This window comes from Passer domesticus, chromosome 16 (genome assembly GCF_036417665.1).
Source record: "Passer domesticus isolate bPasDom1 chromosome 16, bPasDom1.hap1, whole genome shotgun sequence".
Lineage (NCBI taxonomy): Eukaryota > Metazoa > Chordata > Aves > Passeriformes > Passeridae > Passer > Passer domesticus.
The window spans coordinates 11,672,241-11,699,078 of NC_087489.1; the positions used below are offsets into that span (position 1 = coordinate 11,672,241).

At 42.7% G+C, this 26,838-nt stretch overlaps 2 protein-coding genes across 7 annotated transcripts in view; one reads left to right on the plus strand and one right to left on the minus strand.

The window, feature by feature from the left end:
* The window catches only part of SYCP2 (synaptonemal complex protein 2), a 29,062-nt gene extending 15,629 nt beyond the window's left edge, over positions 1–13,433 (plus strand). The window contains exons 29-46 of one of the 5 annotated variants that reach the window (XM_064391045.1): positions 221–269; positions 386–560; positions 944–1,014; positions 1,386–1,565; positions 2,281–2,464; positions 2,877–3,124; positions 3,238–3,408; positions 3,529–3,693; positions 4,052–4,142; positions 4,659–4,820; positions 5,119–5,246; positions 5,451–5,545; positions 5,627–5,726; positions 6,146–6,204; positions 6,516–6,594; positions 6,993–7,049; positions 7,387–7,488; positions 12,908–13,433. In XM_064391045.1, the coding sequence (XP_064247115.1) occupies positions 221–269; positions 386–560; positions 944–1,014; positions 1,386–1,565; positions 2,281–2,464; positions 2,877–3,124; positions 3,238–3,408; positions 3,529–3,693; positions 4,052–4,142; positions 4,659–4,820; positions 5,119–5,246; positions 5,451–5,545; positions 5,627–5,726; positions 6,146–6,204; positions 6,516–6,594; positions 6,993–7,049; positions 7,387–7,455 (2,083 nt within the window). In that variant the 3' untranslated portion in view covers positions 7,456–7,488; positions 12,908–13,433. Of the gene's footprint in view, positions 1–220; positions 270–385; positions 561–943; positions 1,015–1,385; positions 1,566–2,280; positions 2,465–2,876; positions 3,125–3,237; positions 3,409–3,528; positions 3,694–4,051; positions 4,143–4,658; positions 4,821–5,118; positions 5,247–5,450; positions 5,546–5,626; positions 5,727–6,145; positions 6,205–6,515; positions 6,595–6,992; positions 7,050–7,386; positions 7,949–8,387; positions 8,406–8,475; positions 8,508–8,591; positions 9,101–12,907 lie in introns of those variants that run through there. The other 4 variants (XM_064391047.1, XM_064391046.1, XM_064391048.1 and 1 more) reach the window with 4 other exon arrangements.
* The window catches only part of PHACTR3 (phosphatase and actin regulator 3), a 99,593-nt gene continuing 82,769 nt past the window's right edge, over positions 10,015–26,838 (minus strand). For both annotated transcript variants that reach the window (XM_064391049.1, XM_064391050.1), the window contains exons 9-13: positions 18,362–18,417; positions 14,401–14,462; positions 13,428–13,568; positions 12,118–12,194; positions 10,015–10,608 (exon numbers count right to left, since the gene is read on the minus strand). In XM_064391049.1, the coding sequence (XP_064247119.1) occupies positions 10,593–10,608; positions 12,118–12,194; positions 13,428–13,568; positions 14,401–14,462; positions 18,362–18,417 (352 nt within the window). In that variant the 3' untranslated portion in view covers positions 10,015–10,592. The remainder of the gene's footprint in view (positions 10,609–12,117; positions 12,195–13,427; positions 13,569–14,400; positions 14,463–18,361; positions 18,418–26,838) is intronic.

Consider the following 26,838-nt stretch of genomic DNA (forward strand, 5'->3'; position numbering starts at 1 on the left):
GGAAAGGGCTTTGTTTTTGCTGTGTGCTCCTACTGATAATTGGGAAACAAACACAGCCTTTAGGGTTTAAGGTGAACAGGTAATCCCAAAATAATGTGGAAGCAAAAGTAGGTACCTTTGTTTGAATCCTCAATCCAGATAGCATGGGAGTAGTAGAAAGCTTTAGAACAACTATTTTTAAATGTATTGTTTAAAGATGGGTTTTATTTCTCTAATTAAGGAGCACAACCATCAATAAACCCAGCACAGAAGGGAAGGGAGGAAAAAAGGTAAGGCTCAGATTTTTATGGATCAGTACAGCTTGTCCTCCTGCCTTTAAATTCCAGTTATGTAAGTGGGCTATGTGTAAAAATGAATAACTTAGGAACTTTTTTGGGTTTTGTAGACTAGAAACAATCGAGACAAGAAGCATCTCTTCAGTGACTCAGACACAGAAAACAGAGGGGATGACAGCAAGACAGAGATTAGCTGGCTGCAGGAATCCAAGAGGAAACCTAAAGCCCAGATAATTGATTACAGTAGAAGTAAAAAATCAGGGAAACCAATGAGCACAGACAAAAGTAAGAACTTTTTTTCATATTTCTGAAGAATGTTGCAGTAATTTGTCCATAGATATGAAGTGCACAGCATGGCATGTGCTGTGTTGCAAATGTCATATATTTTTGTTGTCATGTTTCCAAGCATAAAGAATTTTCGAGTTAGTTCTAATAATTTATAGAGATCAATTTACATAAATTCTGTATTTTAATGTGGAAAACTGTGGAAGGATGGGACAGGTATAAGTTCTTGACAATTAAAAAATGTCTTTTTCAAAATAATGGGCTGAAAGGAGTTACTGAATCAATCAATTTGTGGGCATGAAAGTGATTCTGTTATTTTACAGCTGAAAATAATATCAAACATTTGAATATTTTCCTGATTTTTCAACCTTCTTGCATTTTAGCAGCAAAAAAATCCTTGAAACCTGCTTGCCACGTGGAAAAAGCTAAAGGCAAAAATACAAATAAGAAAAAGGTAAACATAAATTTGTAACTAGAATTTTAATGTAGATTAAAAATCTCTTTATTCCCCCAGAAACTGTTTTAAAATAATTTTTCATAAATACGTGATATTTCTCCCAGATCATTTGTTAAATACAATTTATTCTTTCCAAGTACTGTATTCTTTTAATGTAATATTTAGCTGGTTTTTCAGTCAGGAGTGAGTTAGAATGATTTTCTACATTGGGTGCTGGTTTTGTAGACTGATGGTTGGATTCTCTGAGCTTTGGTAAAAAGCTTTTTAAACTTTTTAGTTTCAAGTAATTAAACCCAGTTATCTGCCATTTTATCTCATGTATGTATTAATCATTCTTGTTAACTGAAGATGGTTTTATTCTTCCAAAGATAAACAAATGTGAACCCCAGAACTCGAAAATGGATGAAATGATGGTAAAATCCACCAGGCAAAAACTCCCTCGAAGAGCAGCAGCAACAAAAAATTATAAAGAGCCTTCCAGTTCTGAGTCTGAAAGTGAAGAAAGGATTCCAGCATGCACCTCCAAGGAGGAGAAATCCAAAATACAGGTGGGCAGTTCCACTGGATTATTAAAAATCCATTCCTGCCATGTTTTGCAAAGCAAACTCTGCTCTGCTTTGTACTTGGTACTCCTGAATTTTAAGTGCCCAACAGAAGCAAATTAATTTATTTTTTTTAATATTTCCCCTTTTTTAATGGTGAATATTGATCTGCTAAGAAAATCAGTCCTCAATAATCTTCTTAGTCATAATAGATTTTTGTTTCTATTTATGAGATTTATTCTGCAGCAGAGAACTACTGTGTGCTATATTTTGAAAATGTGACAATATTTTGAAAATGTCTTTAAATGGGAGGGTTTAGTGAGCCAAATCTGTTGAGTTGATGTAATGTTGTGTCAATACATTTGCTGAATATCCAAATGGATTTTTAGTAAAGGAACACTGGTTGCTGAAACATTTTCATTGTTTTAGCATAACATGTCAATATATATGAAAATGTTTATAAACTTTATTCATTAAATCCTGAAACAGTGATTGCCTCCAGCAGTTAAGTAGTTCATAAGAATAGAAATTTGTATTGAGTTAAAGAAATTCAGTGTTTATTAATGTTGGAAAACCTGATCTGCTTATTGATTTAAGTACTTCTGTTGATGCTCCTTCTGCTTGATCAATGGTATATAGATAGTCAATCCTATCTCTCTTTATCAGCTTTTATGGACACTGTGGTTACAAAGATGTTTATGTAACTTTGGTATTTTGATAGAAACACGTGAATGGGCCAAACAAGGATTACAAGCAGCCAAAGGTACTGCAGGCTGTACCTGTGGAGCCAAAGAGGGTGGACAGCTATGTGCAGAAAGCACTGGCTGCATCCAGGAATTCTGCAGAGCAGGAGGAGCTGGAAATGCCTTCAGCTGAGAGCCCTGCCTCCCTTGAGACAATGAGATGTAGGTGTTTTCACTTTTAATTTCTAGCAGTACTGAAACAAGAGGTGGGGGTTAATTGAGGGTTATCACAGCAGTAGAATTTAACATTTATTTCATGCTTTTAAAATGAGATATCCCATAATTCCAGTTGTTCCACATAATTGAAGGAGTTGTATTAATATGTCACTAACACTTCTGTAGGTTGGTGCAGGTATTTGACATCGGGGTAATACAGAAACCCATTATGTCAGTGTTAGAACAGATCTGACACTGCTGAAAATGACAGAAAGGGCAAGGGTGGCAAGGCTGTGCCAAATTCCACACATCTGAGACTTGGGAATTGCCAGGGCTGGAGCAGGGGGCAGTGTGGGGCTTTGGCTGCCCTTGTGTAGGTCCCCCTGCTGGTGCTGACAGTGCAGGAACTGTTCCCCAGGTGCTGAGAGAGTGTCAGGAGATGCCAGTCCAGAGCCCAGCTCCAGTGAGAGGTCCCTTGGTCTGCAGGAGTCATCACCAGAGGACAGGGAAATGCTAAACTCTGAGAAAGGAACCTCTCCTAGTAATTTCTGTCCACAAAACAAGACTGTGCAAAGTCTGGGTGTAACTGAGTCCCCTGAGACAGCAGTTACAAAGTTGACATTTGGGAGGAAAAGCTTCTCACCAGTTTTAACTGAAGCATCTTTGGTAAGAGCATTAACCTTTTCCTAGAGTTGTTTGAACTGAAATTGTTCATTTGGCTGCCAACTGCTTTTTGCTTCTCCTCTCAATAATGTTTGGGGTTTTTTGTTCATGTGCAGCTCAGCTTAACTGCATATAAAACTGTCAGTGGCAAAAACTCCAAGGGAGCTGCAGCAGAAACCTGTAATGATAATGAAGATTCAAGTTTCCAACGTTGCATTTCAGACACATTTTCTGTTAAAGGAAAGCTTCAGGATATCACTAAACCTATCCCCAAAAATAAGGAAGAGGTATGTGCCCGAGTTCTTTGCTCTTCAGAAGAGACCTGCAGCTTTTTGCTTTATCAGTTTACAAGTGAGGTTTAAGGGACACCTCCTTTCATTAATGATTTTATTTTTTTTAATGTGTAGCTCAGCTTAACAGCATATAAAGCTGACAGTGGAAAACCTGCAAAGGGAGCTGTGCTGGAAACAGGGAATAACAACGAGGATTCAAGTCCCCAGTCTTGCTTTTCAGACATTTGTGCTAAAGGCAAACTCCAGGATCCCACCAAACCTCTGACTAAAAGTAAAGAGGTGAGTTAGTGCATTCCTTGCTCTCCAGAAGAGAGCTGCAGCTTGGCTTCTCTCTTATCTCCTTTCCAGGTGCTGAGCTTTAAGGGAAATGCATCTCAGTATTTAACACAGATCTTGGGACCTGCTAATAGTTAATTTTTAAATATTGGGGTTAAACTAGATAATTCTTTATCATCTGGATACAGTGAAAGAATTATATCCCAACAAGATCAGTTGCAATTCATACTTTAAAAAAATAACGGAGTAAATATTTTCTTAGTGACTTCCAATAATTTTTCACAACATAAGTGTGAGTCTCTGACAGACACTTCTCAAAGCAATTTCATTTTGAAGCTAATAAATAAATCTTTTCTTTTAGGACTGTGTAGCACCATCCCCACTGGCTGCTTCCAGCAGGAGTAGAGTACAGTCTTGGATTAGAGAACCTTATTCCCCCATGAATGAGTCAGGTACAGACATTTAATTTGAAGCAAAAGACTTCCTGTGTGTCTCCATAAGGGCTAAGAAAAATGTTTTATTTGCATAATAATATGGTCACAGCTTTTTAATCTTCTTATATTTTATATATTTTCAGTATTATTCCATTTTTTACTCCTTTTCTCATTTTCTCTGCTGTTTTAATTATCCCAAAAAAAATGAAAATCAGGCTCCAAAATGCAGCTTTAGTAAAGAGTTAGTTATGCTCCAGATAAGAAGTTAGAGACATTCCTACTGATACTGGGAAAAAAATGGGGATAATGGTTTTACCAGAAAAAAATCCAAGACTTCTTCCTCAGACAGAGCTCAGTTGAGCATGCCCTCTGTAAATGTAATGGTTATTAATTTCTATATAATTCTCATGTTTTAAAACCAAGATACATCCTCCTAGAGTTTGCATCCAATCTGTCAATAAAATGTTGTTCATCCTCTCATCTCATTGTTCTAAATAATGCTAAAATTCAGCATTGTTTCCATGTTTATTGAAGGACCAAGTGTTCCAGCATTCCTCAAACGAACTTACCACAGTGCCACAGAAGGCAGCTCTGATGAGGCAGAAACAAGCAAAGAGGAGGAGAAGAAAGGAAGGAGAAGAATAAGTTTACAGCCCAAAAAATTATTTAAAAGAGATGATGCTGCTGCTTGCAGAGGTTGGTCATGGACTGACAGTACAAAGTTTTAAAATAATGTGGCAAATTCAAGTTTTAACGAGGAAATAGAATATCCCTAAAAAGGCATTTTAGGTGTTAAAGCAAATAACAAAAATTGCTAAATATTTAGAGACTGGATCCATATAAAAAGTCAGAAAATTTATATGGAAATAGAAACTTGCTTCTAATCTAATTGGTGACATTAATTTATATAGAACAAAAGTTGTCCTACGCCCTGTGCTGACTTCAGACTGGGGACTTTATAATACTGAATTTGACATTGTTTTGTTCTCTTCAGTGTCTGAAAGTGCCTCCACTCAATCTGTAAATGACCTGTCTGGTTTGGATGGGGAGTTCTGGAAGCCTGATTGCTCAACCATCAGCATTTGTCAGCAGCTCCAGAAAGAATTTACCAAGAAAATGGAGGCAAGACCCTCTGTGTGCAGCACTTGGGGGGGAGTACATGAGCACATGGGTGACAGCTTGGCTTGCACCACACCATTACATTTTCTAAAGGGGTTTGCTGTGATATTGAGCAGTTACAGTACTGAACATATTACAGGGTTTGGGTTTGTTTTTTTTTCCCTAAAGTGCAAATAATCTGAATTTCATGTTAAAACATCCTCTTAGAACCGCTCCCGGAAAATGGATAATTTTAATAAGCAAACACTGAGAGCTGCCCATCAGCACTTGGCCACAATGAGTTGCCAGCTCCATGAATGCAGGTCAGTAATGGCAGATTTCTGTTACAACACCCTTAAAATGCAGTGAATACCTTCTGCAAGTAACCTGGTTTGTTTTGGTAGGATCAGGCAGCTGGACAAATTTCATTTTACTCTCACTGAGGAGCTTGAGAAATTTGAAAAGGACTCTCAGTCCCTGAAAATCATGGAAAAAGAATTCTCGGTTTGTATTTTAGTTGTTTGATCATGGGTAAAAGGGAATTCTTTGGAATCTGTAGATCATTCACATCATCTTTAATTTAATATCATTAATTTTGATTTTCAAAGCTTGTACATTTTTACTTCTAGTTGGGTCAAATTTCAGATGATGTATTTGTCAGGATGTTCCTAGAATCCCAAGGTCACTCTGTGTTTTCCTACATGTATCCACTGTATGAACTCCTGTAGGTTTTTCCTCCTTCAATAAACTCTTACAAGTGCTTTAATGGGCTGGGTTTTTCCAGCTCCTGAGGGGGCTGTGTAACTCCTGCCCCTTCTGTGCTCAGTCTGTGGCTGTCATTTTGCTCACATTAGAAATTAATGACTTTTAGTTTGGAAAATCAATTCCCATTGATTAATATCTTTTAATATTTTTCTTTCCAGACCTTTTGGAAAAAGCATTCCCACACTTTTAGTACGTTCATGAAAAATGAGCAGCAGAGGTCAGTAGGGTTCACTAATCCTGGGATGAAATTTGTGTTCTGCTCACTGGAGGGAGATCAGCACAACTTCTCTCTACAACTTCTTCTGTAAAAGAGAGATGGTTGATGAGAAAATGAGATTAAAATGTTCATGGCATTATTCTCCAGTTAAACTTCTCCACATAGCTGAGGGACTGTTCCAGCAGTAACAATGATGGGGATATTTATCCGTGCCTTAAATGCAAATAGACTCCCAACAATGGGATGTATTTGTGCTCTTTGTAGGAAGTTCTTATGTAGCAAAGCTGTTTGAACTGCCTTTATTTCTTTAGAATTCAGATTCTTAAAACTTCATTTGAAAAGAATATCTACCATTCTGTTGGCTGTGAAGAAAATGTTTTTACTTCAGAGGTATAGTGAATTTCTTGCTCATTTTAATAATTCCTCAATTGTGCCCACAGATAGAGATATTGACTTTTTTCCTGAAGATTTTATCCTCAGCATTATATTAATGGTCTATAATAGTTTTTTTAGCTTTTGCCATAAAATGTCCCTTAATTTTACAATATTCAGTGTTTATGCCTAGATTTCACCCATTGCAAAGTGTGTGCAGTTATCAGGACTTACCTTGGATTCTGTGATTTTGTTTTCTGGTGTTACTCATCCAAGAAATAAAAAATTTAAAACATCCTTTTCCATAGGCAGGTGCATCTGTATCTCTTGGTTATGACACATTTAGGGATGTCATTGTTTGTTGAAAATGTGCTGGTAGTGTGAGCAGAGGAGATGCATTCAGTGTCTTTTTGTAGATGCATCTGTTGAAAGAAGACATAAAAGGACTCCAAGAGAAATTTCTAAAAGAAATGGTAAATAAATTTATCTTGTCCTCATTTTTATTTATTTTGCAGTTTGAACACTAAATTACTAACGTTTTGATTTCTAGTGCCCTGTCAAAAATAAAAATTAGTCAGAATGCAAATGTCACTGACTTACTGTATTTAAAACCTTACCTGAGGGATGGGAGCCACGGGGAGATGTGAATGGACTCGTTTAGTTCTGTCTTAATGATGGAAAGTATCATCTTTGATAGACTAAGCAGCATGTACAGTGCACCAGGATTGCAATACATAAAATAAAATCTGCTTTTTTTCAAAAGCATGTGACAAATGTGATAAAAGTGATAAATGTATTTTTTTTGTACAGCAAGAAGAGGAGCTGTGTAACGTTCGCAGGGGACTGCAGACCTTGTTTCAATCAAAGGCAGAATTCTGAAGTGATTTTTCAGATTCCTTCCTGAAATTTGAGGTGAATATAAACACTTTTGTAATGGAAAATTTGGTAACTTTTTTTTGGTCTCACTCAAGGACACTACTGTAATGAAAGCATATTTTCCTTAATAATATTAAAATCTGTGTGGACAAGACTGACCCACTCACCTGTGAGATTTGGAATTATTTTACTGAGTCTGCTAAAATGTAATGTGCCATTTTATTTTTAGCAGATGCTACTTTTACATAAGTCATTAACAATTTTTACAGATTACTTAACTGACTTTCAGAGAAATCACTTTGAATTTCACTTTGAATCTGTGTTTTGGATCTGATCCAGAATACAAGCCAGGAATTATTTAGGGACCAAACCACCTGGTTTGATCTCAGTCCTGTTAGTCTGTGGTGTTAAACTTCAGTAGGATTTTCTGAGAACACTCTCAACACTTGTGTTGGAATTGTTGCAAATAATTCTATTAAACAAGTCAAGAAAACCAGATGCTGTCTGTTGGGTTTTTTACTCAATGTCATTGTTATTTTCCTCTAAATCAGTAAGAAGTCAGATAAAGCTGCTGTGCAAATATTTTGGGTCAGAATTTTAAAGCCACAAGGCTGTGCTGTCTCTCTGGAAATAATTGCACTGAAATTTCCAGTAAATAATTTGGTCCACTCATCCCATTTACATCAGTGTACAAATGTTTTCTGATCTTACGGTTTTTGTGTGGTTTGGGGTTTTTTGGGCCTGTGCTCACTGTGATCTCCACTAGATGGACTCCTTGAGATGTTAAACTGTTCTTTCCACTGCTCTGAATTTCATCTGAATGGAACAGGACTTTTCTCTAAACTGTACAAGGCTTTAAAAGTGCACTGCAAGGCCCAAAATCTCTCTTACAATGAGGCCATGTGGGAAAAATAATACTCCTGCCTTGTTTTTAGTTACTGCCAGGAATTGTGCACTGCCGGCCTGTTTCCCTTTCCCTCCCTGAGCCGAATGTGCCCTCTGAGGTGTGATCCCAAATTCCAGCAGGAGCTGAGCACATCCACGGCCCAGGGAGTGTCCAGACAGCCCCACAGCCCCCCAGCAGTGCTGGGTGCCAGGGCTCCGTGGCTCTGGAGCTGTCACAGGCTGTGCCTCCCCAGGAGCAGAGCAGAGGCCGGGCTGGCTGAGGAAGGATCAGAGCACGGAGAGGATGGAGCCACTCAGAGCTTCAGGTGCAGCAGTGACAGCTCAGGGACGCTGTTTGGCATTTAAAACCTGCTCTTAAGTTAGCCTTGCTAACTTATTTTTATTATGTTTTTCAATATAATATTCATGTGTTTTGTATCATATTCATTGCTAGTGGAAGTGGGCATCCCTGCTAAACAGGACATGCTGTACATGGGTTATTAGCCAGGTTTAGTTTGTAGTTAACAGTGGCTCATCTCAAACTGAAAATGCTTCTTCTGCTGATGAAACTTTGCTCTCCTTTCTGTTCAGCCCTTTTGTACATTGCACCTGGACTATCATTGTATTGTTGTTAAGAATTACTCCTATATTATTAATAATAAAATGATAGATATGTGTATGTTAAAAGGCTAGTTATGATGTTACATATTTCTGTGAAAAGTCAGCAAGTTTAAAAATTACAATAAAGAGGAAAAAAAGCATCTTTGGACCAAGTGATGGGGTCATTCAAGCCTTCAGCTGATAGTCAAATTAAAATGTTGACACCACCTCTCCCAGGAGTCCTTAGTTCCTTCTCCCACTGCACTGACCCAGATTTTGTGTTGCACTGTGTCCTTACCTTCCACTCCTGCCTGGCAGTTTCTCCAGGAGCAGCTCCAGTTCCTGTGATTCCATCCCAGCCTGACAGAACTGACACTGTGTGGAGGCTGTTCCCCACCTCACAGCAATTCAGTTGTAGTCTATACAAGCACTTTGACAAACTGCATTTTATTATTTTCACACTTCATGGAGATCATCTCAATGAAGCTACAGGACCAAGAATGCCTTTTTCAAGTTTTTAACATTGCATGACTGCCTGGAATGGCAGCACTTCAGAGTCTTGCAGAGAAATGTTTGTCTGGTGAGTGGATTCACCCTTTTTTGTCTCATCACATGTGATTCCCAGCTATCAATGTGTTATTTTTCTCACAAGTATTTTTTTTTAGTAGCATTGAGTAACTCCTCAGGTGCTTCTCCATGTCAGGCATTATTAAAATGCCTGGCTTTACATTTTTCTCAACCAGTTCCATTTGCCTTGTTATTAGCATTTAGTAACTTTTTTCTTCTTACTGTCAAGAAAGCATTAAAACCATTTGTTTGCTCAACATCAAAGTACATTGTTACATTTCTGCCTCTGGTTGTTCCAATTTAGTAATTTGGAATAACAGTGAACCAAATTGTCATTTTTAGAGGGTCAGAGCCTCAGCTGGTGCAGAGTGACAACCAGCTTATGGAAAACCTTAGTTGAGATCATCCTTTTGCAGACCCTGTGTTGATGAAGAAGTCAAATGGTTTGGTGCACAATAATTATCATCTCTTCCCAATTATCCCTGGGGAAAAAAAGAGCTTTAGGAAACATGTTCATTTCCTGCAATAAGTAGTCATTTAATTAAAGAACAAAAGTAACAGGAATCAAAAATGCTTGCAGCTGTGATTCTGTTAGACAGTATATAAAAAAGAATGAAATTATAATACATTAAATTAGTTTTTAGAACATGAACTCAGGTGTTTTACAAACTAATTGTGGTAAGTTCAAAATGTCTTGTCAACGTAATACTGGATGACAGAGTGTCATGTCCATTTATGTCAGAGGCCTTGGAATGGTGAAGCCTGTACATGCACAACATCTCCTTTTCCAAGGCAGCCTGCAAACAGTTCCACTCAGGTGGGAAAGGAGAGGAGGAGGCTCTCCCAAGTCGCTTCATTCAGTCTTTTCCAGCAGCTTGTCCCACTCCACAGGCCAGACTCTTCTGCCTCCAGAGCTCGGGGCTGGCGTCCTGTCCCCAAGTGCTGCAGAGGCTTCACTGCAGAGTCCTTCTGTCACATCAACGTCCAGGGAGCCTGCACTGAACTCAGGGAAAGGCGTCAGCGTTCCCTGATGTGTGTCCAGCAGCAATATCAAAAAGTAAAGACAGATTCTTCTCAGAAGAAAATTTCTATGGCCTGTGAAATCTAGGAGAAAAGAGAGACATTTTTCAAACCACTTTGCAATAGAATTCAATTATTTTTTATTCAGTTATTTTATTTTAGATTACCAACATTTTTAAAAGCCCACAGAAGTACTGATTTTGTTCAAAGGTACAGTGACAGTGCTGAAGAATATTAGCAACTCTTGATTTTCCCCAGCACATTCCCAGCCCTGTGCCACGACTGCAGTGCAGGCACAGTCCTCAGGGCCAGTGTACCTTTGCATTTCTTTGGGAATAAAATTGCAAATCCAGGTATGTAGTGATGTGGGTTTTTTCTTTTAGTAAATGAAGCCAGTTTGTCACTGGTAGCAATATTCTTCACTGTGCAGTGATCTTGTTCTTTTTAAGATTTAAGCAATGTTGAAATGCTTTGTGAAGTATGAGGAGATACTGTTGGTGAAATGTTTGATAGTCTTGGATTCTGGAATAAATATTCTTCTTGCTCTGAAGGCTTGTTCTTTTGGCTGAGATCCATAATTAAAACCCCAATCATATGTACTGCCCTAGCACTAATTGTAAATTGGAAGCCTGTTTACTCCTAATATCCTGAACAAATTTCCAAATCTCTCATTATCATGTACTCAAACTCCCCAGGTAGCTCCAATTAGGAAATGTGTAGCTCACTGCCAGACTGAAGCTGCAGCCACCCCTTTTCCCTTCCCACCTTCATTCCATCAATGCAGTGAAGCTGCTTTGCCCTTCATGATGCCTTTTTGCAAATACCAGTGGCTGTGCAATCAGCCTCTCATGTTGTTCCTCCTCTTGAAGAAGGGAAATGAATGTTTTAATCTGTGTTTGAACACAGTCCCTGGCACCAGGGCTGGCACATGGAGCAGGCACTGCCCTGACCAGGCTCCCAGTGGAATCTCCAGTCACGTGGAGAGTGACACCAGCCCAGCCCAGTTCTCTCTCCTGACCCCCTCCTGCCAGGGAGTTAAGTGTCATTAATTTACCTGGGGCTCCTTCCAATAGCAACTGCACTGACAGGGAATACTGAAATCCCCAGGCTGAATCCTTTAGAACAAATCCAATTAGAACAAAGGCATTACCCCTGGCACTGGCCTGTTATGGTCAGTGCAGTCCTGCACTTCTGAGCAGGGAATTTTCAGTGTTTGTGATAAGGCTGCAGACTCAAGTACACTTCATTCAGAGATCTTTAAACAGTATATTAAGTTGTTCTACTTTTAAAAATCATATTGTTTTCTGTGTTACACACTTTATTTCTTTTTTGTCCTATCTTTGGTGCAAGGAATGCCAGCTGAGGGATGCTCTGGAGAATGTCTGCAGGTTTCTTGGAATGTGCTAATAAAACCCCCACAAAAAAATCAGAAAATTGGGTTCTCTTCAGGAAAAGAAATGCTCCCATTTTCTTTTAATATTAACCTCCCTTTGCATATTCTCCCACACCCAGCATGTAAGAGTGAAATCCACAGGTTCAGGAGTCAAGCAGAGTTTTTAGGAAGCAGCAGAAATAAACAGGTGGAAAACTGACCTTGTCAAATGTTTGCTTGATGCATGAACCTCCATTTCATTGCTTTTGTATTCATTCAGCTCCTTCCGAATTGCTGCCTAGGAATCAAAAAGAGAAAAACATGAACAAATTATCTTGTGTTTGTGAGCAAAATCCCAGATCTGCGGGGCAGAACAGTTTTCTGGGGTAGAAAAACCAAGGATTGGGTATAGCAGAGCACTCTGTGCTGGTATAAACGCTGAATGTTTGGGTTGTATGGATTGGTGACACAATACTTCTCATTTGATATTGATTGCTGACAGGGTCACTGCTGTCTAGAAGCAATTCTGACACAATAACACCTCAGAGCTGGTTGTCTCACATCTAATAAGATTCCAGTTAAAATTTATTAAGGATTAGGAGAAGCTGCCAAGAAATTGATCCATTTTTCAGTCACAAATGCAAAGGTACAGCTCTCACCCTGACTTCCTGATGTGTGCCACCAGGATGAGCAGAACTGTCACTTTCTTAAACCTGCCTTGTTAATTGAAACATGAACACTGACACAGTACAACCAGGAAAAGTCTAATTGTAATAAAAGTACATACAAGGAAAATATAAAACCCTTATTCTGTTGATTACTATGGAATAGCTTATTCACCATTTTAGAGAGTTTGGGAGAGCACCTACAGGAGCAGAAGTGCTCTGTTCCTTTTCTGTGAGTCCTCTAAACCCATTTTTCCCTTACTGGGGGGACACTGGGATGGAAACCAAAGTGTTTGATATCTCAGCACAAAGCCACGTTAACAGTCCTGTGTTTGCCATTTTCCAGCCATTGTCTCAGCATCCTGCTCCTTCTGCTCCCTGCAGCCCTGAAACTTCCCAGTGTTCTGGCTGGAATCATGGTGAGCTATTCTTACTGCCCAAGCCTCTAAATGTGACACTTAAATTGGGCTGTGAATCAGCTGCGTGGCAGGTATGTGATGGGACAAAATGGGAGCTCAGGCTCGGGAGAATGTGGGTCCAGTGCCTCCTGGAGCATTCACAGGAAACAGGAGAGGAAATCTTTGCATGTTTGGGACAAAACTTCCAGTCTGAGAATAAAGGTTAATACTCTATTGGCTGGAAATGGTTTTGATTTGGAGCCCAAATATTGTATCCACCTTTCTGGGTGGGTGGGTAGAAGCCTTTCAAGTACTAAATAGGCTTTCTTATGACATTGGTATGATTGCAACATAAAAAATCATGGTAAAGTTTACAGAGATGAAATGTTGCAGAGGTTCAAGTCTGTTGAGAATGGGATGTATCATTACAAAGCAAGGAGAAAGCAGAACTTTGTGGTTTGCCAGTACCTTGTCTGCTGCTGACAGTCGTGTCCATGGTTTGTCTGCTCTCCTGTCGTAGTCCTGTGCTTTTGCCACTTCCACATAATCACTGAATCGAATCAGGATCTTTCTGTCTCTCAGTTCATCAACTGTAGGTCTCTGGTTAAGCTGTATTCAGAATTTTTGTGAAATAAAACCAGGGTTAATAACAAATGAATCAGTAAAAAATGCAATATTTGCTTCTTTTCATCTTGGCTCTGTGCATTTACAAATAAGGAAAACTACCCAGCCCCTGGAAACTCCAGGGAAATATTTCACCATTTGGAGAACTGCTAGGAGAGTAATAATGGTTTAAATGGAGTTACAGCACAGTGCCTTTATCGTGGACAAAAGTAGAAAATATTTTAACCCAGATATTGCTAAAATATATTTTCAACATGTAAAGGAATCATGATGGATTTTTTATGATCTCTGGACAATTCTGGATGCTGGAGGATGTTCTACTACAGGCAGAGGCAGATTGTCTGTGTGAGATTCTCAGCACTAGATCTACTGTAAGAATTTCAGTCTAGCCTGAACAAGTTATCAGCATGTTTGGTCTGTAATTCCATTAGGGATTTCTAAGAACAGAACAACAAGATCTCGTCCTTATTCTGAGAATATTTTAAATGCAAAAAGAAATGTACTATGGGAGCAGACCTGGTGTTCAGCAGGGAGTCAGCTCTGCTACAATGAAAAAGTCCTTTACCAGCAATGGAGCTGACAAATATGCCATAATACCCATTTTCTGAGTAAGTTTGTATCTAAATATTCTAGTAAATCTCATCTAGCTGAGATATGTATGTCTATAATTGATATTACCAGACACTGCTACCAGACACTGCTGAGGAGGATGCATATTAAGGGAGGTTCTGTGTAATAACAACCTCCATGGCTAGGTGATATTATAGTAATTTTGCTAAATTTCTAAAAGCTAATAGGAGGTATTGCATGATTTTACCTTTCTTGTCAGTCTCTGCTTGATTTCCCTCCTCTCCTCCTGTTCCGTTTGATCATTTCGTTCTGCGGAGAATATAAAAAAGAAGATGACTTTCCTCATGAGGAAGGTTGGTGTTTTCCCAGGTTCCAGGCAATAATGAGCACAGCCCAAGGAGCAGCTGGAAGCTGTGTGTTTTGGTAACTCAGTGCATCTCTGGTGTGAGCTGGAGCACGGAGTCACCTCTCCGTGAGGACACGGTGCCAGTGTCAGCTCCGAACTCCGCGGGGATTTAATGAAACAGCCACACCAACGCTCCACTGGGATAAACCTCAGAAGGAAAATCAACACACTCCATAGCTGATCAATCATCCTTTTTTACTCCCCATCATATTGCTGGAGCCATTCATGCTGTCAGATGCTCAGAATCATTGCAGCAGCTCCAGGGAGAGCCCGTTCTGTCCCCAGCCCTGCTCTACCAGGCTGCATCACTCCTGGCACTGGCTGGCACCTTGGCTTTCCCTGACATGAGACCCCTTCCTCCTGCCAGGATTCCTGTGCAGAGCTCTGAGCTCAGCCCCTGTCTTTGTGTGTTGTGCCTATTAACATTCCAGCCGTGAGAACTCCTACACACTGCCTCTAAAAATAGCCCAGAGTGCTGTAACGCTGAGAAATAGATCCCCTGCCTTAGGAAAGGAGTTAATGGCGTTTCTATTCCCAGTACTATCTGTTACTAAATTAAGGCGTGAGCCCGTGACCTGAACAAAGCTGCAGAGCCAGAGAAAAAGGTTTAACCATTCAGGGATTCTCTGGGTACTACTCTGAGGCTGATTATACTGCTTGCATTAGATATTTCCAGTGTTAAAGCACACACGTGATTTCTACTATGCCTCCAAAACCCACTAGCACTGCAGATGGATTTCCAAGATATTTTTAACAATGAAGCATTTCTCTCGCTGATTTTTTCACTCATTAGATGACACTGGGATGCAATCAAATCTATTTAAAATAACATAGAAGCGCACAGCTCCACCTGGCTAGGGCAGAATTGGGAATCAAATGAATTTAAAATGCTATAATGTGCTGCATTACAGTTCAGTGGCAAGGCACAAAATGTAAAGAGAACAGGTCAGCTAAAATTAGTGCTGTGTCAGGGATGAGCAGCTATTTCAGTCTGCAATGTGTAAAAGAACAGGCTTTCAAAAGTAGAGGGTATTCTTAGATATAGAGACACCTGCAAGAAGCTATTCATTCAGATTTAATTCACCCATTTTACAGTAGATATTCCCATTTTGTAATTTTTTTAAATTAAAAATAGATAATTTTCTGTGGTGTAGTGTCTTTTAAAGATATGATGTGATATGCAGTGAAAGAACTGCCCAGAGAAGCTGTGGCTGCTCCGTCCCTGAAGCCTTTGAGGCAGATTGGATGGGGCTTGGAGCAACCTGGACCTGTGGAAAGGGTGCCTGCCCATGGCAGAGACTGAAACAAGATGATTTTTAAGGTCCCTTCCAATCCAAACCTTTCAGTGATTCTATGACTGTAATTCCTGAAGAAAAGCCCAAAATACACATTTCTGATGAAAAAATACTTTTCCAAATATATTAAATTATTCACTTGAGTTTAATGCTTATTTCAAGCTCCAAGGGGTAAAAGAAATAGTTCTTTTACAAAAAAAAATAACCTGAGATTTGACATGAAATGCTGGCAAGGGATTCTAGAACTCAGGCATTATTACTCAGGCAGCCCAGAGAGGCTTTTCCCATCACCATCCTTCTGCCCACACAGATCCATTCACTGCTGAGGGCTGGTTTTGTAAATCTCAGCAGAGATGCTCCCAGTGCTGAGGGGGCCTGTGCAGTGCTGGAACTCATTCTGTGTGACACTAAAGCATCTCCTTGGGCTCACAGTGAAGCAGGGACTGCACAGTGGGGCTCAAGAGATGCCTCCTTGGCTCTGGGTTCAGCGTTCTGCTCAGCAAGGACACATCTGACACCTGGGCTGTGATTTTAGTTCGTTTGCTTTTCATGCTTGGTGGGAAGCCAGCAGTGTTTCTGTGGTTAAAGGACTTGGAAAATCAACAAAATTGTAAGAAAGTGCTGGCTTTAAGTTTGCTCTTTAAGTATTACTTTTATCTCAGAAACAACTCCCTAAAGGAGGTAAGAAATCATTTTTTCAAATCTTGCTGAGATTTGCTTTAAAGGGCAGTAGTTGTACTTTGCAATACGTTTTTCTTTTACCAGAGTTCTACAAATGTGAATTCTGAGTCCACAAAAGAACTTCTGTCAGCAGTACCAACTATGGACATCAAAGATGGTGGGAAATGCACATCTTAAACTTGCACAGACCCTTATTACACCTGGAGGAGGTTGTGGGGATTTCACTGAAGGGCTTTTATACTGCTACAGCTATACAGGATACTCAACTTTTATTATAATGGCAGAGGTAGATAAAATGGAAGTGGTTCTGATCCCAGCTGAACCTGTATAAAGCCTGAGCAACTCAACAGAAGTCAATACATCTGCTCCATGCTGGGAGCTCTATAAATGAGATACAAATCTAGACCAGTATGTTTAGCTGGTATGCAGGAAGTATCTTTAATTCTGCTTTATCTTCTTTCTGCTTTATCTCTCTCTAAGCTCATTATATGAATGTATTCAAACTTTTTTATTATTAAAACTGGTCAGTTTAACCCAGATTAAGGATGTAACCAACACACTCCAAAAAGTAAACATAAAGGAACAGATTTTTTCAGTGGAGATCAGCTTTTCCTTAGCCAGGGAAAAAACCCAAAGAAACAGATTTTCAGAGATCTTGGTTACTGACTCTTAAAAATCTGTCTCCACATAGTTCAGGATCTTGGGTTACTGCATTTTCCTGCCTCTCTGGTACATGACAGATGAAGTTTGGGCAAGTTCACCCACCCATGTTGCAAAGAGGTTTCCTTTCCTCCTCAAGCTGTGCACATGCAAAATAGAGCTCATTTTACTGTGTGTGATCTGTGCATTGGAACTGTACAGAAAACACTGCTAAATACAGGCTGCTTGTGGAACCCCTTTGTGTGAAAACTGAAATAAAATCCCCAATAACTTCAATGGCAAGAGCATAAGGTTTTTCCCTAGAAATCACTAAGAAAGTTTCGAGACACAAAATTGTAGGTAATGCAACGCTGATGACTTTTTTCCCTAGTGAATTACAATCTCATGATTAAATACAAATCAAACAGTGTAGGCAGCACTGCTTGTGTGACAGTTTTATGCTTGTTTAATGAGAATCTATAGTTCACATCATTCTGGGTTTTGTCTTTCAGAGCTAAAGAGACTCAATAGCAGAGGGATTTCTCCTTTTGAGATCCATAGTGGAGACAATTTCAAAGCTGGCTCTCACCTTCCCCTAATTCAGCAGTTTTAAGGGAAGGGATTATGTCCATCACTTGTTTGATCCCTTGGAAACACTTAGGAAAAAAGTTGCAAGTTTTGCCTTGTGAATTTGAGAGCTGCTGAGAACACTCCCCTGTGGCAGTGCCTGCAACAGGCCTGGGACTGGCCCTCCAATAATTCTGGTATCTCAGGCTGATCTGTGACTTGGCTTTGGAGGATCTCCAGTGACACGAGCAAAAAGATCTGGACAGAATTACATCTCTGCAAGGATATTTCCCCCAGCCACTCTATTGACAGTGCTTGCCCTGAAAATCCATGTCTTGAAAAATGTCACTCCAATTCTCAGGGAACTGTGACACTCAGATTGTATTCCCCTCTTGGACACCAGTAACAGTGGAATCAGAATGAAAATTATTTGAAAGCCTGAACCTGAACAGTTCTTTTTGTCCTCAAATTGCAAGTCTTTGTGAAAAATAAAAAACTTTTAGGTACAGAAAATTATCCCACTGAATTAATTTGTCTATTTCAAAATAATATGTTCTGGACATGCAATCACTAATTTCAACAGACACACATAAAATACTTTAGGAAAAAGAAGTACTCACGTTTCAGTATATTCCTTCTTTCTAGCTCCTCAACAGCGGGTCTTTGGCTGAGTCGCCTGCGGAAAAACACCAAAATCACATTTTGAACCATGCCTGTTCTTTGGAAAGCCTGTAGAATTCTGACTTCTGGTTGGTGTTTTCCTCAGGAGGGGACTACAAAATCTCTCTCCAGAACTCGTGAAGAAGGAAAAAAAAAAAAAAAAAAGAATCCTGGCAGAGAATTCTTTCTTATTTTTCCCAAGTGCCAGGAATGCAGGTAAAAGTTCTCCTCTAGTTTGCTCTGCTGTCAGTGAAATGCTTCCTTGGAACCTGCATCCTTTTCATCTCACTTTCCAGACAGTCAGCACTCTCCAGAGGTAAAATTCACTCTCAAGGTGGTTATCAAAGGAGTTTCACAGAGATCTTCTGCCTCTATCACTGCCTTCACCTTTTCATCACACACAGCAGCGCGTTTCCTTTTCCCTACTCACACCAGCGGCGCATCCTGACAAGGGGCAGGCTGGGCAGAAACAAAGCTCTGCTGTGATTTTCATCCAGCAGCCTGATCCCCCAGCTCTGCTGAGTGCAATTCGTGTGCTGCTCACAGCCCGGCTGTCTGAGCGGAGTGTCTTGGTTCCACCTCCCCTTCTCAGTAGTGCTGCCTCAGGATTGACTCTCCCAATCATATGATCGGTGCCACAGCGATTTTATTGCGCATACTAAATGAGACTCCCCCACCAGGCACTGGGTATCTGCAGAGGATCTCAGGTAATTGGAGCCCTCCCCTAGGCAGGCAGACACACACACAGAGGCTGCATTTGCTGGCTTTCGTGTCAGAATGCAGCCAGCAGATCGGACAGAGCTCCCGATGCTGCCTGGCCTGCGCTCTGGCGGCGCTGAGGATTCTCATCGCCTGCTCCCAGCAGATGTTGCCAAGCCTCAGATGAAGTTACAGACACAAAGAAGCACTCAGAGCAGGGACCACACTGCAAACTGCTGCAGTTGTTCCTCTGCCGGGTATGGAAATGAATTATTATAAAGTCATGCTGTAACGGGATCTACATTTTATCAAATATGGAAAAATGAAGTAATTGTCAACACAGTGCAAAAAAAAAACCCAGTAAAATCACCTAATTCTAGTTTTTCCTTGTTTCGTAAGCCCCACCCAATATACCTTCTAAATCAACTCTGTGGTCATATGTTTTCAAACCAACAACTCCTCACCCTTTGTTAATTAAGCTCTGGACTTTAATTAAAACTCTCATCTTTGGCAACAGGAATCGCCACAACTACTGCACCAAATTCACACCAACAGAAACCTTAGATAGAAGAGCTCTTGTGCAGAAACACCTACAGCCTAACTCACTCTCCCTTCTTAATGCTTTGTATCACCTAAAGCTTTTCTCCTGACCTCTGGGTCAGATACTCCAGCAGCAGAAGCTGCAATAATCCCAACTGGAACAGGAATGATGCTGAAACTAAAGGCTTTAAACATGTATTTTAAATTCCTGTTACCCTGGGACTCCTCCCTGCATGTCTCAGAAATTACACAAGTCCAGCTAGGTTTTGTTTGAAATGGATAAAGTGCATTTTGTAATATAAATCAGGGAAGAATGCCTTGCTTGGAGAGCTCCTCTGCAGATGAAAGGTCCACCTGACCTGCTGCTCATATGCTTCTCTCAGCCATTCTTAATTATAGCCCTGACATGCGAGATTAATAGATTCTCACAAATCTATATATTAGATTCCAGAGGCCCCTTTTAAACTGGGAGATTAAAAGCCTAATAGAATAATTAGAACAGTATGAGAACGCAAATGTATATGAATATTCTTTGATTCTGCGTGAATGCTCTGTATTTATATACAATATGTATGATGATTGATTATTTAAACCCCATTTCCCTTCTGGCTTTGATAAATACATGTAAGTGCTCGTTTTTCTGTGCACACCCTCAGCTTTACCTTCAGCAGAAGGCAAAGGTGCAGACAGACACAGGAATATGTGCACATGAGAGCATTGCAGGGGTTTATTCTGGCCTTTTCTGAGATACAGACCACACTTCCAAACTTTGCGTCACAGTCACAAGACTTTGGACTTTGGTTAAAAATAAATTTCTAACAGGGTTTCAGGAAGGTGGGGATAGAGTGAAAACAGCAAGGACAGGGAGAGTCACAATCAAACGAGAAGTGGCAAAAACCTCTGACAATGTTGCTATCAAGGTCTGGGGACATTTCGGGTCTATTTGTTATTTCTGCTGTTCAGGAGAAGCCTCTCTGTGCCCAGAAACAACTTTCACTTCCTTCCTGAGCTGCTGTGGGGTGGCTGGGCCTGGGCAGCTGCTGAAGGTGAAGGGCTCCAGGTGCCCTGGCAGTGCTGGGTCACAGGGGCTGGAGCTCAGCCTGGGCTCTGCTGAGCTGGCCCGGGGGGATTTGGGGCTCCAGACCCCCTTTCTGCAGGACTTCACTGCAGGCACCCAGTTTGGGGTCAGTGGGATGAGGCTGTGTGTGGCACAGTTTGGGGTCATTCGGGCTGTGTATAGCACACAGTTTGGGGTCATTGGGATGGAGCTGTGTGTGGCACAGTTTGGGGTCAGTGGGAGCAGGGCTGTGTGTGGCACAGTTTGGGGTCATTGGGGTGAGACTGTGTGTGGCACACAGTTTGGGGTCACTGGGATGGGGCTGTGTGTGGCACACAGTTTGGGGTCACTGGGATGGAGCTGTGTGTGGCACAGTTTGGGGTCATTGGGGTGGGGTTCTGTTTGTAGCACACAGTTTAGGGTCATTGGGGTGGGCTGTGTGTGGCACAGTTTGGGGTCATTGGGATGGGGCTGTGTGTGGCACAGTTTGGGGTCAGTGGGGTTGGGCTGTGTGTGGCACAGTTTGGGGTCATTGAGATGGAGCTGTGTGTGGCACACAGATTGGGGTCACTGGGATGGAGCTGTGTGTGGCACAGTTTGGGGTCATTGGATGGGGTTGTGGCCCAGCCCCATCCCCAGTGGGCACAGCTGTGAGAAGCAGGTGAGCAGCACTGACAGCAACGAGCCATGGAGTGTGTGCTGACCAATCACCAAGGGAACAGAGGGCACACGGGCATGGTGCATCCACATGAGGGGTATAAAAGGGTGGGCTGAAGAACAAGAAAGGCAGACACTTGCACCCTCCTGGAGTGGTGTTGCTGTGTATGGGTTGAAGCCTTCTGGGATTGTACAGGGATGCTCTGGGAATTGTGGCCATCTCAACTCTGACACGTGCTGTACACTTTATCACGTGTGAAGTGACTCCACGGCCTTGTCTGGTCACCCCTCAGAGCGAGACGCCCGTGGCTGCTGCAGGGCAGAGCGCGCCCTGCCCGAGCTCCTCCGTGAGGGCACCTCACCCCCACAGCAGGGTCTGGCAGCCCCAGGAGCACCTTCAGGGCCCACCTGCAGGCAGCACAGGTCACCCCTGTCAAAATCCACACCCCTCCTGCAGGAGCTTCAATGTAAGAAACCATTTTGGGTGATTTTGTGCCTCTGCCTGGGTGAGCCGGCCTCTGGGTGCTGCAGGCTCTGAGCACCAGGTGCTCTATTCTGGATATTTGTTCCATGTTTTCCCTGAAGCTGATACATGTGGAATCCTGTCTCTGGCAGAAGCAGAAACACCCCTGTGTGCTGAGCTCAGTGAGTTTCGTGAGAAGGGACGGTCCATCCCTGGGAGGAGCCGTGGCCTCAGGAACGCGGCACACCTCAGGGACACCGGGCCTGGGGACATGGCCCCGGCTCCCCTCACACCACGGGGAGCACAGCCAGAACGGGGCATGGAGAGCCTGAGGAGCCAGAGAGGGGATGCTCAAATCCCAGATTTAAAGGAAACAAACTCCAGCCGAATAACAATTACCAGCAGACTGCAGAGCAGTGGAGAATCACTCTGGTGTGAGGTTCTGGAGGATGAAACAGGCACCTGCCATGAAGGAGCCTTTGGGAAGGCTAAAACCTGAGCCCTCAGTGACTACGGATGGTCCTCACAGGCTTTGCAGAGAGAGGATTTTGTGTAAGGCAGGAGATTTTGAATCAGTCCTGCCTCATTTCCAGTGAAGTCCCTGCCCCTGGGTGAGGAGGGCTCACCTGGGCCAGCCTGGCTCCTGTGTGCCCAGCAGCCATGGCTGGAGCTGCCATGTGAAGGCCTGAGGTGGACAGGAGGCTCCAGCACTGCTGCAACACAGCGTGGTCACAGCTGGGTGAGTCTTGTGCTTTTCATTTCTATTCTTTGTTCACCCAGGGACTCAGCCCCACGTGGACTCACCTCAGCAAGGTGACTGTGAGCTCCATGGGGAGCACTCACATAGTCCAACACTTCTGCTGTGTGACAGTAATGATTTCCTTTCAGCTGATTTGGATATCTATTTCTTGCTTCTGGGAAAAACAGCCAATTAATGCTCTTCTGTTCTTGGGTGTTATGAAAAACACCCAAGAAAACCTAGGTTGTGAAACCTTGTTGTGAAAACCTAGGTTTGGGTATTTCTGTGCTGCCTGGTGAGGCAGGAGTGTTCTCTGAGCACCTCAGAGGGGGGCCAGCTCTTTTGGGAAAGGTCTTGAACCTTTCTTGAAAATGCTTGAGTTACTTGCAGGCTGCTCCTACCTCTGTCCAGCTTCCCCCAGTGTCACTGGAATTGCCATGGTCTCATATTAAGAGTGCTCAGCCCAGGATTTTGCTCCTCTGGTAGTTTAAACCGAGGGATGCCAAGAGATCAGTGAGGGGAGCTGGACTGGCAGCACCTCAGAGGTGACTGCAGCTGCCTCTGGGGAACTGAACACAACTGGAGGCACCAGAGCCACTGTGCTGCAAGTGGTGTCTGGTACAGATCAGAGATTGCTGCACACATGTCAGAGATGCTCCAAGCTTGGACAGACACCAACATTTCCTCATAATACTAAAGTATTCATCATAAGTGTGTGTGGGTAAAAGGGGATGGACACACAGTATGTTATGTGCAGCTATTTCTCATGTTCAGAAAAATTGCAAAGACTTTGTGTTACTGTTGTTCTGTGCAAAGTGAGCATAAACCTTCAAGCAGCAGGTATTCTTCAGTGGTGTGAAGCTTGGGGAGTGTTCTGGGTGTATTTTCAGGCTACTTTTCGAATGTTTTCTCCAGTAATTTGAGCTCAGAGAGATGATAACATATATTTATTATAATCTCTAAGAAGCCAAAGACTTTGCTTGCTCCCATGTTCTCCCAGTGCTCCTCCTGGGGGTGAGAGGAGCAGGTCATTGCAAGTTAGCTCAGTCACCTGTGGCTCTCCCCAGAGCACCCTGCAGGTACAGCCAGCTGCTCTCAAGGCACCTCGGGTGCTCAGTTTGCACATGGCCTCGAGGTATTTGTTTCCCCAGTGCAAGGAGCACATGGGAATCCTGTGATGTCCATGAGCTCCCTCTGCTCTCAGAGGGGCAGGGGAGCTGTGGGCCTGGTTTGTTCCCTTGGTGAGCATGTGTGGTGTGTAACTGCAGCAAAACATCCTTCCCTCTGCCATCAGAGCCCTGCCAGGATCCTGCTGGACACCAGCACGAGTGCAGATGTGGATTTGGGGGGAAAGCCACAAATGGCTCGTCCCCTCTGGAGCAGGGTCACGTTTGTGAAGGCAGCGACTCGCACATGTGCCTCTGCCTGCTGATCAGAGATCAATATTGCTTCACACTGCCAGGTTGGCTCCTTCTCATTGAAGGGAATGAATGTCTTGGGAGCACTGTTACACAAGGCTGTTCATACTGGACAGTCACAGGTGACTGAGTGCTCAGCAGGCCGAGGATCTGCTTGTCACCAGCACCCAGGGCTGCTGCCAGAGGGCAATGCAGCGATGTGTCCTGGGAGCAGGGGCTGCTGCCACGTCCTCTGCCCTCACAATTACCCTGAACAGAGTCTGCTTTGTCCCTTGTGGGAGCTGCACCCCAGCAAAGCCACAGGTGGCAGGTGTGGGCTGGTGTGAGCCCAGTTTGGGACAGGTACAGCCCCCTGTGTGCCTGTGGGGCTGTGCTGACTTCCCACACCTCAGACAATCCTTCCTTTCTTCCTCTCCTCTTATTAGTCTCTATCTCACCTCCCTGCAGACTCAAGCAAGCATTCAAGCAGAATCCTGAAAAACAGCTCAGGTTTCTGTGGTTTCTTATCTGTCCCCAAAATGTGTTCCTGTTTCCCAAATATATTTTTTCACAGAATCTGTTGCACATTATCTGTGTGTAGAATTGCCACAAAACTGAATTTCTTTTGGATTTGTAGCTGAAACTGAAAGTTCTACTTTGGAATCCTGTTGCTGGTGTTAGTGAGATCCATGTGATTCTGCTGATCCTCTCCAAAGGGAGGAGTGAACTGGGTAGACTTGGACACGTGCATGTGCCTGTGGACCCTGGACTGACAAGGGAGCAATCAATCCAGCCATCAGTAAATGAGCTGTAGCCAGCAGCAACTGCATTGATTGTTCCTCATGTCAGGTGGTTTTGCAGATGAGTTGGGAAGGGAGGTGGTGGGAAGGATCCCTCTCAGAGCCCAGGCAAAGGGAGGAGAAATGGGAGTGCCCTGCTTTTGCTTCTCATGAAGCTGCTTCTTTCTGCTGCCCATCAGGAGGCAGAGGCTCTGCCTCTTAAATAGGCAGCTCTGTTGCCAGAACATCATGTTCAATTCAACAAGAAGTTTATTTTCATCCTTCCTATAAGTAGCTGTGAAGAGGATGTGTGCCAGGGCTTTGAGTCACCCACGCACTGCACTGTGCCTGCTTGCAATGTACAATTATGGGTAGTAGTAAATCCATGGTGGGAGGGACTTCTCTGTTACTGTCTGTACAAAATTAGAAGGCAGACACCAAGACACAGACTTGTTTTTACCCCAAGGTAATTCTGGATCGTGTAAAAAGTGGGAATTGATGTGCCAGCATTTCCCATAACAAGAAAATCATAGAATCGGGATAGTTTGAGCTGGAAAGAACCTTTAAAGGTATCCTGTCCAACGCCCCTGTGATGAGCAGGGACATCTTCAAGTAGATCAGGTTGTTCAGAGCCTCATCCAACCTGACACTGAATGTTTCCAGGAATGGGACATCCACAACCTCTCTGAGTAACCTGTTCTAGTGTTTTACCACCCTCACTATAAAAATATTCTTTCTCTCATCTAATCTAACCCAACCTTCCTTCAGTCTAAAACCATTCCCCCTGACCTATCGCTATCTGCCCATGTAAAAGGTTGCTCTCCCTCTTAGAACCCCCTTTAATCCCTGGGAGCCCCAACATTGTCTCCTTAGAAGCTTCTTGTCCTTAGGCTGAACAACCCCAAGGCAGAGGTTCTCCAGCCCTTGGAGCATCATCCTAAGAGCAGTTTCTGAGCTTCTCAGCAGTAGGGAGCTCAGAGCAGTGTGAAAAGGGTGAGCTGCTCTGGTAAAGGCTGTGAGTTGCCTTCTTTAAAGTTCCCTGATATTTGTGTCTCTATGCCACCATGTACTATTTTTTGCACTCAAATAACAAAACTGCAGATCAACACAGAGGCTATAAATGTTGCCTTAATCACATGTGTTATTTATTTGTTTGGCCTTTAGTTCTGTCTGGATTTTCAAAGCTGCAAATCAGCACGAGTTCAGTTAATTATGTTGTCACTCATCTACCAGGCAATTACAGCTGTCCATCACTATCATTTCTGTGATAGGAGCCCTGCAAAGGGTTCAGATTTCAGCTGAAATAGAAACCACACACTTGCCCAGCATGACCCTTGTATCATAACCCATTGTCCCTGGAGGACCTGCCCTGTGACAGGTTTGTTATTGCACAGGGCTGTGAGCACTGTGTGGGCTGAAACAACAACACAGCCAGGATCTAACTGTGTCAGAGGATTCAGGTGGAGAAGGCTGGAGGGTAATCACTGCTCTCACCACCTCTGAAAGCCCTGCTGCATTTGACCTTTGGGTGTCTAATTTTCCCAAGGTGTGAGGAAGAAGAGCCAGGCACAGCTGGGAGCAGATCAGGGCCCAGTTCAAAGCTCTGCTGCAAAGCTCAGTGCAGCTGCTGAGCATCCCTCCTCCACCTCCAGCAGGCTTTTGCTTTCATACCTCTCTCCACACTCAGACAAGGACTCTTGGAGGATGCTGTTGCATGCTGTGGGACCAACATAACAGCTTTAAATTTCATCTGAGTTATTAGTTAATATGCAAGAACTATCATGCTGACATGGGGTTTAAATGTAGTAACTGCTTATTCAGAGCAGCAGCTTCCTCATCTCCCTTCCACCTGCTTCCCCGCTCTGTGGTTTAGCAGAGCTGCTGGATAGTGGATCTGTCCTGTTTAGAATTACAATATTTAGTTATCTGGGTGACAAAAGTACAATGGGTTGTTCAGCCAAAGACATGTCCCTGTCTGTAGTTTGATGAGTGTCTTGTTCAGCAGCCATGTCAGTGTGAGCAGCCCTGTTCTCACCAACAGCAGCTTGTTCTCACTTCTGCTCTGCTTTGCAGCTGGGCAAAGAGCTGGTTTGGGGAATACTTTCA